Source organism: Balaenoptera borealis (genome assembly GCF_965194805.1).
Source record: "Balaenoptera borealis genome assembly, chromosome: 18".
Classification (NCBI taxonomy): Eukaryota; Metazoa; Chordata; class Mammalia; order Artiodactyla; family Balaenopteridae; genus Balaenoptera; species Balaenoptera borealis.
In genome coordinates, this window is record NC_138877.1 from 9,300,998 (window position 1) to 9,313,503 (window position 12,506).

At 36.0% G+C, this 12,506-nt stretch overlaps 1 protein-coding gene across 1 annotated transcript in view; it reads left to right on the forward strand.

Annotated features, from left to right (window-relative positions):
• RXFP2 (relaxin family peptide receptor 2) overlaps nucleotides 1–12,506 on the forward strand; it is a gene marked incomplete at its 5' end in the record, with an annotated part of 117,453 nt that overhangs the window by 12,360 nt on the left and 92,587 nt on the right. The window contains one exon of the mRNA XM_082365772.1: nucleotides 2,971–3,019. Within this exon, the coding sequence (XP_082221898.1) occupies nucleotides 2,971–3,019 (49 nt within the window). The remainder of the gene's footprint in view (nucleotides 1–2,970; nucleotides 3,020–12,506) is intronic.

The following is a 12,506-nucleotide window of genomic DNA, read 5'->3' on the forward strand; positions in this document are numbered from 1 at the left end:
AAAAACAATGATCCTGAGTGTTTAAAGTAAACCTTTTAGAGCCTAGTAACTTGGGAAAAGAAGCAAAGCAAAAGTTTTGCTTACTCCAATGCTGCTATCTTAAAATCGTTTTTGGTGCTTTTCTAATAATGATGTTTAGTTAGTTCATCAAGTAGTTAAGAGCAATAAAATAATTTTTTTCTCTCAATAACTTATAATGTCAAAGAGAGAAATCAACCAAGATTTAAAAATAATCTCTTTTTCTATTCTGAGAACTATAAAACAGTCAGTTTATCAATTTACTCATGGAGTACATAAATCCTAAAATTCTTTTCAGCAAATAAATTCTTTTATGGAACTAAAACCATTGGACTATAAATGTATTTGAGCTCCACGTTGTATTAATTTAAATGAAGGAAACAGTGAAAAAGAAGGCGATGAGAGGTGGTGAGAAACACAGAGATTAAAGAGAAAGATTGATGAAGGAAATATCCCCCCTTTACACAATCAGCAAATGTTTACTGAGAGGCTCCTCTGCACCTGGACCAATGCTAAAAAGGAAGAGGGGGAGGAAGAAGGAAGGAATAAACAACAACAACAACAGCAGCAGCAAAGGAGAAGCCCTGTGGTTTCTGGACCAGAGGGAGTCCAGGGTGAACTGCTGTTCTCTAAAGCTGTGCTGTCTAAGGTGCTGTTACCTGGAAGCTGAACCTTCTGTCCTTCAACATTTTGTTGAGTTAAAATCTGCAGTGCGTTGGTCTCCCAAAGCATCATTAAAGCTTCACAGACTCTTCTCAAATTTGAATAATCCCAGCAATAAAATTGCCCTGAGGGCTGCAGAAGCTGCTGTGAGGCCCACACTCACACAGGGGATATTTGTCAAGATTCAGATGAACTAGAGTTGAGGCCAGATTTGGCCCATGGGCTGGAGATTTGCCAAATCCAAAGTAATCCAACATGTTTCTCCAACAAATATTATACAATACGTGATCATGTTCTGAGTTCAGAGTTTCATGTAGTGAAAAATCCTAAGCAAAAGTTGATGTATTTATGGAATGCCAACCTGTTTATATTCCTAAAAGACACATTAAATGAAGTGTTCAGTTATTCAATATAATTGAATATATAATTATTCAAATACATAATTGGTGCCTGTTATAAAATCCAACAGATTCAATTTGCTAAAATTAGTACTTAGACAGTTTTTAAGCTACAGAACTACTTCAACATATGCTAAAGACAGACTCCGCAGACTTATCAGAGTCTCAGTGTTTGTTTCAGCAAATGAGGTTTTCTGGTTTATTCAATGGCCAGACTTTCTGGATTGTTAACACTATTTTGCTCTTTCAGTTTTTTCAGACTCAGAGGATTTCGCTCTCTCCCCTCCCCCTCCCCCTCCCTTTCACTCTCCTCCTCCTCCTCCTCCTTCTCCTTCTTGCGCTCTCTCTCTCTCTCTCTGTCTCTCTGTCTCTCTGTCTCATACATACACACATACTACATACACATATCCTCCTCTATTTCTGTGGTGTTCTGTTAGCAGTGGCTTCTGAAAGGGACACAAAACATGTCTGAGAATGCAAACCAAGGAGATGAAATATATTCTGCTTTAAAATATTGGAGAAAGAGTTTTACAAAGCTGCAACTTTCTAATTTAGCAAAAGTGTAAACTTCATATTGTTTACCATTTAGAGCTTTAAGCAAAACAAGAAAAAGAATTGTGTATATTTAAAATATATGTATTATTCGAGTTTATTTGCATTTATTTATTTTACTGGAACTGCAAAATCTTTCTTTATATAAATTAAAGGATATGCTGTATCATGAAACATGGTTTTCCTGATATTTTAGGGCCAAATGTTTTCTAGAGAAATATATTTTTGGTTTTATAATGAAAATCAATGGGTCTATTGACTCAATGGAAAGACATGTATTTTACAGATACTATTGTTGCGAATGCAACTATTGCAAGATCCTGTTATACATTAAGAATCTGAAGTTTTGGCAAGATTTTTTGACAAGACAGTTCCCATGGAAATTCTATAATGTGGGATCTCTGTAATAAAATAGAACCCAGCTAGTGGCCCCTGATTTGCCTCCTGCCAACCTGTCTTTAAAATAGTCATGAAAACAAGAACAAGGTATAAAACTGATGCACCAGTAGAAGCTAGAAACATGGGTCAACATTTATGGGAAGAATTCACCTATCCAAAGTGCAGATGGGGCCCTCAGGCAGAAGAGTGGGAGTGAGGGAGAACGATATGGCACCTCACATGTCTCTCTGTGAAGTCCCCACTTCACAGTTAATGGAGACTTTACTGGGCAAGCATGGACCGTCAGCTGTTTAGATCATAGAGTCTCTTCTTCAGGTAAATGAGCTCTTTAACAAATATAGTAAACCCTTCCCTCCTTAGAAAAGCTCTTTCTATTTAATTTAGGGACTATAATTTCCAATGATACGATAAAGCCATAGGTAGAAGTGGCAGGAGTTGTTCAAGCAATATAATTCAACATATTATACATATGTATATGACAAGGACTGTGTTAAGAACTCAGGATAAAATGATGATGAAGTAATAGTCTTTGCTATTGAATATAGTGGTAAAGTGAACAGACATGAATTACTATGTAAAAAACATCCTAACACAGATGCCATTTAGTGGTAATCTAAATGGCAGGGAAGTCCAGAAGGGAGGGGATATCTGTATGTGTATGGCTGATTCATTTTGTTGTGCAGTGGAGGCTAACACAACATTGTAAAGCAACCATACTCCAATAAAAATTAAAAAAAAAAAAAAAAAGCATCCTAAAAGAGGTTTCCTAAGACCTGCAAGCTAAGGAAGGGTGCTTTAGAGATTGCAAGTTGACCATTGCAACATCCTTCTCTCCTTCCTTCTTAGTAACTTAGCCCTGCTTTTTCATTTGCATGTTTCCACCTGGAATGAAAGACTACATCTCCTATTCTCGGTGTGGCATGAGTCCTTGTTGACATAGCGAATCTACCGAGCCAGCCTGGACAACCAACTTTCCAGAATTATTTTATGTGAGAAATGGTTCAATTTTTCTTTTACACCATTATGTAGGGGTCTAACAGGTGAACCCCTAAATATGATACAAGGACTAGTCAGAGGCGGAGAAGAGGAAGAAAGTGCTGCTTGGAAGAAAAAAGCAAGAGATGGAAGACCTCTGAGAGCAGAGCACCCTGCTATTGTGGTTTTTCATACCCTAGTTCTAGTAAAGGAAGACCTGAGGTCACAGAGCAGCTGCTCCTCATTCTAATAGAGCCACAGGAGATAAATGAAACCCTGGCCCAATAAATTTAACAGAAAGACCAGCACATCAACACATCACCCAGCATTCTAGTAGGAAATGAGCTAACACAACAGTGAGGGTTCCCATGAGAAAGCACCAGTAGTAAGCATATACATATATATTTTTTTCTTTTATTACCTTTGCATTTTGATTCATAGTTAGAAAGTCTTTCCTTACACCTTAAAGAAGAATCCATCCATGTTGTCTTCTAGTGCTTGTGTGCTTTCATCTTTTACCTTTTGAGCTCTAATCCATTTGGAGTTAATTCTTATGTTCAATGTGAGATACACATCTAATTTTATCTTTTTTTCAAATTGCTCTTCTATTTTCTGGTCTCTCCCTCTTAACTCTGTTCCTTCGTTCACACCACTGCTTGACCTGTCTCCCTAAAACATACCTTCCCACACATGCTTCTCCTGCTCAGTGGCCACAGACAACTTCCTGTCACCTGCTGCATCAAGCCCGAAGCCTTCATGCCAAAAAAAATTAAAGCCCTCCATAATATTTACCATCCAGCATATTCAGTCCATCTCCATAATCCTAGACTGTAACAATTTTCTGGTCTTTTAAACTTAAATGTAAGAGCTAAAATTTATATAAATACATATACAAAATTGGTATATAGGCTATATTTTTAAAAATTTTTATTGTATATAATCTACAGCTCAGTATAGTTTTTAAAATATATAAATATATACCTATTATTGTACACAACATTTTGGTTTACACTGAGTATAATAAAAGAATGAGTTAAAAGTGATTTTCCCCTGGGAAGATAGTGTTTTACAAAGTGCTCTGTTCAGACCATGAGCTCATTTAGGATCCGGAGGTCTGTCCTGGGCAAGTCTTAGAAATCAAATATCTCCATTTTATAAGAAACACAGAGTTGCATATTCTGTTTTAATTTTTTAGGGATTTCCTGTATGTATCTGTTATATCCACTGGTGACTTCATTGCTACATTTGGCAATAGTTACAAAATTATAATTTGAGTTTCAGATTTTTTGTGAAAAACTTCAACAGCAAAAAACTGAAGGTAAAAATTGAACAGCATAAAGATAAGGGAATGACAAAAGAACTCTGCTATAAGAAAGTCAAAATTCCTTGGAAAATTTTATAGGAATTTTTTTGGGAAATTTTATAGGAGAGCTAAATATTTCTTGAGCACCAGTTCATGTAAATGTCATAGTAGTCTGTGATGATGTAAGCTTTGGCCTTCCTCAAAAATCAGCATCCAAGCCACTCCTGGGAAAACTGCTGTTTATTGCTGAGCCTTGGATTGTTGTTCTATTAACAATTATCTGTATATGATCCTGCCTGGTATGGTTGTGTGACTTCCAGAATAACTGGTTATTAACTGTCTCGAATAGAAAAATAACACTACCAGATGTGAGATGAACAAAAACTGTAATTATGATTAACATATCTTTGGAAGCTTTTTCACTCTCTGAGCTTTCCGGAGCAGAAAAGAAAAAAATGTATATACCGTATACAATTCTGGATTTTTCCCTTTTCTTCCATGGGCTTACTCTAAGTATGGCTATGACATTTGGAAACATCTCTTTATTTTAGCCTATTTTTCTTCATTGTTCTCCAGTGTACATGTTCACTTCATAAGTTCTTGTTATCAATTGTTCTACTACTTAGTTCCTTCCTCTTGGCCTATTTGCTTTTCCAATACTGTACTGTGATGATGCATCCCCTCCCTCTACCATCTTCCTATGTCATATGTGTGTCTGTGTGTGTATACACACACACATATATATATGTTAAATATGACTAAAAGAATGGGAGATGTCTTAAGCCTACAGAGGCATGAGGACAGGAAGAAAGTATTGACTTGAGGCAGCCTGCTATGCTGCGTGACTCACGTAAGAACTTTAGGCCACTGTTGGCACTAGCCAGTGAAATCACTTCTCTTTCTCTCTCTCACCTCAGCTCCTATCCAGGCTGCCTTCCAGAGTCTCCTTGAGCTCCCTTGGTTCTCATCGGAGCTCAGGGGACTCCTAAAATACCTAGAGAAGTCATCCTTACATGCATCTGCCTCAGGGACAGCTCTGTGATTTAATAGAGGATTTTAGCCTTTATCTAGCCCTGTACTTGGCCCTACTTATTTGGATTCATCAACTTGATTCTGAAGTTAGCTGCTGTATCAGATCCCACAACATAAAACTTTTCGATATTTTCACAAAGTTTAGTGTTTACTCCTATTCATTTGTCAGCTTTATGTGCCTTAAGTATGCATTCTAAAATCCAGTACCATTGTATTGACAGGATCTAACGGATTTTCTGCATATGTGCTTGGAATATGCATGTGTACATATAATTACTTCACCTACTCTCTGTGATATTGTCATTTTTTTTTTTGTAGATCTTTTACTTTGGTTCACCCAAATGGAGATCAGCTATGCTGGTCCTATAATGAATGTTCATTAGATAGTAATCTGAAATTAGCTGTGTGTAGCTCTAGTGCCTTAGAATTTTAATGACTTTTAAGTAAAGCTTCTAATGAATATCTTCTTATATATATATATATAGCAACTATATGATTAAAATTTTTTCATTGTAGCTTTTCAATCTCTTTATTTTGAAGTATTTTAGGTAATTATTCTATGAATGAGACTCCTTGTTTCCCACACCATACCTCTTTCCTGAATTCTAACTTCTGTTTCCAACTGTTGGCTAGACATTGCTCTCTGGATGTGCCTCAGGCCCCTCAAGTTCAGCACATGGAAATATTCAGTCAACATTGTCTCTGATAAAACACTCCTCCTCCTGGGTCTATTACCCAGTGGCTCAGTTTAGAGATCTGAGAATCACCTGAGGCATCTTTCTCTCCCTTCCTTCCATTGCTCACCATATCCCTTCAATTTTACCTCCTAAGTATATCTTAGATTTGTTCCCTCTTCTTTGTTCCTTCTGCTTTGGTCCATGCCTTCCTGGGCTACTGCAGTGGATCTAATGGGTCCTCCTGCTTCCAGACTGTGTCCTCTCCAACATACCCTCCACACAGTGGCCAGCCCACTCCCCCTTCTATTTGATTAAAACTTCTCAACAATTCTCCCTTCCCTGCCACATAAAGTCTACATTTCTTCCCATGGCTTAAAAAGCACTTCCTAAGCTTGTCCCTGTTCCACGAGAGCATTGGGCATCCTCCCACAGCCCTGTTCAGTCCACCCTCTGTAAGGCCACGCGCCCCCCACTCTTCAGCTCCAACGTAAGTAAACTCAATAAAGGTTTGTTGAATGAATAAGTCCACAAATGAAATGAAAATATCCATCATGAGTTAACAAAGAGTTGCACAAAGGTGAACAGCGCTAACTCTGCTATCCAGAAATTAACTGGTTTATTTAGGGTCTTCCGCTCACTCTCCCATCTAAGGCCAACAATTTGGGCACTTTTCTGGATACTGCATCCAGCTGTCAGAATGTAAAATTATAGAATGAAGAAGCAGTGCACAGATCAGTGTTCATACTCAAGCAAAAGACAAAATAAGAGAACAGGATGAGAATAATGGCCGTCACGAGCATTCGGGCTGATTTGAGGGCATTGGTAGGCTGTGCCAGGTTTGTGTTTTTATGATCCTATAAAACGAAGGGCTGGCATAATGAATGCGAGAAGAATTTAGATAAAAATGATTTGTGGCTTTTCACTTTACATCAAAGATCATTACCCAGCAATATACATGATTGTGTTTTATAAATAAAGGTACGTTCATTCAGGGTAAACTCAATACACAGACCTGAAAATTCAAACATTCACCAAATAGTGTTCTAATTTATTTTACGTTACCTGAAGCTTTAAAATGAAGGCAATTAGAGACCACGGTACACATGCACTAGAAAATAGCACCTATTTGTTTATTTAAGCTCAGTCATATTATACAGAATTTCAGAAAAACAAAAGAACTTAGTAACTATATGAATGATTTTGTGAATAATGAAGGGAATGTCACCTCTGCAAGTAATACCTGAATAATTTACTCTAAGAAATTTGGAAATAATATATAATGCAAAAGACATTCCAAAAGAAGAAAATTTCTTCAAATAAAAATGGAATTTGTGCACTAATTTACTTAACATACGTAGCACATGCTGCTAACCCAATATCCTCAGTTTTTGTCCTGAAAAACTAAGATCAGGACCAATGACTTCCAGATCTATCTGTCTGAGTCAGGGTTTGTTGTGGCAACCAAAACAGCAGCAATAAAACAGAAATCTCAGTGGCTTACAACAATAAACATGTATGCCTTGCCCACGGGTCTGTGGGTCATCTGTGGCTCTTCTGGGCTTGGCTGGACTCAGGTTCAAGCATGCTGCACGTGACTCTCGTTCTGGCTAGGGAGTGCGGGGGGAACCAAGCCACACCACACAAGCACATTTAAAGCCTCTGCTGGAACGTGGCACATGCTACATCTAGTCACATTTAATTGGTCAAAATCAGTCTCACGACAAAGGCAAAAGTCGATGCAGCAGAGAAATATACACTACCTATAAGGGGTACTGCCAAGTCACATGGCAAAAAGTGGGAGTGCATAATCCTTTTGCAGCAAGTGGAATAATCAGCAATGCTAATCTAATGTACCATAATATCTCTCATATGCTTTTTGAGTAACTACCCTCTTTTTGGTCTGGCCATGTTTGTGTGGGCAGTATTCTCTCAGTCTCACTCAGGTACAAGAATCTGCTTTACTTCCTTCTGCCATCAGCCTGACTTGAGAGTATCTTAATACCTCTGTGAGAATAGCTGACGTGACTTCTTAATCTCTCAATCCGTTATGTTCAAGATATGCAGAGCACAGGTTTCATCTAATGGTCTTTGCATCTCAGATTGTTCCCTTCCCTGAAAGGCCATTTAACTTCTTATCTTTATCCTTCATTTGGGTTCTTACTTAACTTTTTAATATATCTTTTGCTCCCTTTAAAATATAGTTTTCCTAGGAACACAGTTTTTAGTTGCCAGTCATTTTCTCCCAAAATTTAAATGCTATTGCACCTATTCTGGCTTCCATCATTGTTGCTGAGAAATCTGCTAGTATTCTAGTTTTACCTTTGTAGCTCACCTGTTTTTTCTCTCTGCTTTCCTTTAAAGCCTTCTCTGTATATTTGATATTACCCAATTTCAACACCAAATGTCCAGATGTGGATTTATTTTTATTTGCCTACTAGAAATTGTTCTTCCTATATCTGTAAATATTATATTTTATCATTTCTAGAAAATTCTTAGTCATGATCTCCCCCAAATATTCTCTCTTCCTTACTCTCACAATTCACTCCTTCTGGGACTCTAATTAGCTGTATGTTGAAACTTTTCACTCTTTCCTCCTAACTCTTCTTTAATTTTGTTCATTCCCTGTTTATCTGTACTACATTCTGGATAATTTCTTTACCTCTTTATTCCAATCTACAACTTTTTTTCTCAACTATGTCTTAATGACTACTTTTACCCATCCATTGAGTTCTTAAGTTCCACAAATATGTTGTTCGTGTCTAAAAATTCTCTTTGGTTCTTTTGAATGGTTTCTTATTTCTTACTCACTTTTGTGATTCCATGTGTTTCTTCCTGTAAACATTTTATATTCCATAACTGATAATTTCAATATTTGAAGTTCTTGGGGTTCTAAATCCATTGCTTTTATTTCTGCTAAGTGTCACCCAAGTGTGCTTGGTTGATCTTTGATAATGAGCCTATATTTGGTTGATGTTAATCTGGGTAAACCCTAAGGAACTAAATTAAGGATGTTTTCTACAGAGTTTATGTGTCTATTTCAGGGTGCTACAGGGTGCCTCTTTGACATTGCTCAGCTTAATCCTCTGAGGAGGCTGAGGCTGAGCCCTGAGACCTTGCCACCCGACACAAGCTTGGTCTGGAAGTTGGTCTAAAAGTTGATATCTGCATTTGTTTGCAGGCACGTCTTGCCTTTTATGTTTGTTTACTGTTTACTTGTTTCTGTTCTGCATTGCTGTTTCAGCATTTTGTTTTTGTTTTGTCTTGTGCTTTTCCTTTAGACTTAATTCTTCTCATTTTTAACACTCCAGAAATGCAGTGAAAATTGTTTTATGCAGGAGCTGTTATTTTCAAGCAAGAAGGCTTTTCAGAGTATCTAATCTACCATCCTGCCAGGAGTGGATGTCTCGGTGATATTTTTTACTCTGGGTTTGTAGCTGTACTCCTAATCACTGAGCTTGCCAAGAGTTGAAATTCCCAGATAAATGGAGCATGACTTAAATTATTTTAAATGTAAAATATCAGAGTTAGAACACCTAACTGAGACTTCCCTTCTCAAAATGGACCCTATATCAGGACTGGTTTGCTTAATTGACTGACACTCTATGCTAATGAGATTATGTGATTCAGTTAGGTTTGCTCTGTCTACAGAGTGCAAATAAGTCTGCTACCATTGCTGAAAAAGTTACTCAAAATATCAGTCTTACTAAATGACAAGTTAATGATGTAATCTCATGAAGAAAGGCTAACATAATTATAATCACAAATACTTAGCTGGTATAGCTGAATATCTAATGTTTTACTATAACTTCGTATATGGAGGCTATTCAAGTGAACATTGCCATTGTTGGCCTAATATCATGAGCGTGGGATTCTTATATTTATTATTCTATAATTTATCTTTTTGGGGAAAAATCTTACCTATTAATATAATTCCTTCATTGACTATCCTATGTCCTTTCCCTCAAAACAGAAAGTGATACTAAACAGCTAATGAATAGGTTTTGTGAATGAAAGACTAGAGACTGTGGAAATAAGAGGCATTTAACAAGCCTATACAGTGTGAGTGTTTAGCAAATATCTTGATTGAAAATACTGATTTAGCAAGATAGTAAATTATAGCTTATATGAAAAACAGTCACACACTTCTGAAAGTGAGTTAATATCAGGGTTTTCTGACCATATTTAAATTATGTTCTGGATTTCAGAACTTTATATGTAACAATGGCTTCTAAGATGTGAATAAAAGTTACAGTAGAGGCTAAGAAAATGCCCCTACCTCTCCGCCAGCCCCGCCCCCCAACTATTAAACTAGGTAATTAGTCCTTTCAGTAAATAAATTCCCTTGAATTAGCGAGAATTATATTGAATTATGCTATTTATTAAATACTATATTTATATGAGCTTTTATACTGTTATTGCCAAAAATATGAGTGCTACCCACAGGAGATTGGAATGAAGGAATAAACTGATTCAGGCAAGGATCAATAAAATACACCTGTGCAAATTTGAAGTTAATATCCAGGGATGAATCAGTTTGTACAAGCCTTCCTCTCAGCTCTGCATGAAACACTCTCTGGAGCTTCCTTGCCAACTGTGTCTCCAAGGAAAGAGTAAATCCATTCACCCTTATTTAAACACATATATTATATCCTTGTGTACATTTCAACCATTTGGGTTTCAGTTCAAAATGCTGGATACTCATACTAAGTAAATCAAAGTTAAAACATATTAAATGAAACACGTTTCAGTACTTGCACTCTCCGTCTTTGGAAACCAATAATGAATGAGCCTAACATGTTCTTAACTATTACTTATAATTATGGAGTTCTGAATTTTTCATGTTAATATTTCAAAGATTAACTTTGAAAAGCTTAACACAAAGGGATGGTGATTCAGCTTTTTAACAATTTAAATCTGCTTCTAAGGCTTAATATTCACGAAGAAGTCGAAATTAAGTTCTTTGAAATCTTGACATTTCTTCTTTCTCCAAAAATTGTGTTTTCATGGAGTATATATTTAAACTTCAGATAGACTTGTGATGGGCAATTCATGGTATTTAACTGCACTTAAAATTTCATGCTCAAAGTTTCAGTACCAGAAACTAGCACCCATCATCTTGTTAGTAGAACACAAAATGTAAGAAAAACTGATCACTCTGAATTTTTTTTACATGAACTAAGGCAAATTTTATCTAAAAAGACCTCGAGGTTAATGAAGAAAAAAAATTGCTTGAAATATAAGAAAAAACCTTGAAATACTTCTTTTCATTGTTTTTCCTTTATTTTCTTTGTTGCTCTCTCTTTTGGTTTGAAAAATAAGATGAGAACACATCTAAATGTATCTGGAAAAAGTCTTAGGGAATTTAGCTCACTTCTTAAAAGAGAAAAGAACTAACTACATTATGTGATAAATAAAATATTTTCTATTTGAAATTCCCTTTGAATCTTTATTCTATCAAAGGCTGGAATGAAAGAAAGAGCAATGAAAACCCCATCTCTAATGATTTGTGATGACAATAGCCATTTGTCACAGGATGGTTTTTCAGTGTTGTTTCAGTGTTATTATGATTAATAACAACATATAAGAGAATCTGTATCGTTCCCTTACAAAATCCTATGTCCAAATCAGAACTACAAAATGTTTCATATGTCTACATAGACATTTCTCAGAATTTCATAGACAACGAAATTCTACAATGTCCTTTTGTAGACTCTTTATCATTACACTAGGATCAACTGAATCCTACAACCAAAGTCCCTTTCTATACTTTAACTTGCACTAACTATGCTGTTTTAAAAACTGCTTTCAGGATGTAAGAACTGAATTATAATTAATATTTTCTAATAGGTATGCAACATGGGATTGAAAGCAAGAATAAAATTACCCATTTTTAAAAAAGAATATGATTATAGAGGAAGTAAATGAACTTTAAAATATTGTGTGAATGTCTTACAGTAAGTAACTATTAAACACAGGGCTGTATATTTAGTTATTACTTTCTGTATGTCATTTGAAAACATTTAAGTGCATTTGAATGGAAGTAGGAGTTCTTCATGTATTTGCCAGTGAGTAGTTTTTTTGTCACTTTTTTATTGCATGAAAAATATGCTTGAAAAGAGTTTCATCACCTTTTCAGTGTAAATCTATGTCCCTTTCTATTTGAGAATTTCTGTATATGTTTGGATTTAAATTAAGAGCAAATTGTACTACATGCTCTAAGGGGAACATATTTTTAGAATGATTTAAAAAAATGTTTCTTACCTAATAATACCAGAGTCTTATATATGTCTCTCTGTACGTACTATAATGAATTAATGACCAAGAATACAACTGTAGATTTAAAATAAAATGAAACCAAAAAAGAAAGAATGAAAAAGATAGGCTGCATAGTGACAAAGACCGTCTCCTCTCGTGCCAGTAAAGTTCTAGCTGTTGAGCATGCTCAGACACAGGGGAGGCACTGAAGTTACTATATCAGAACTCCTTCTG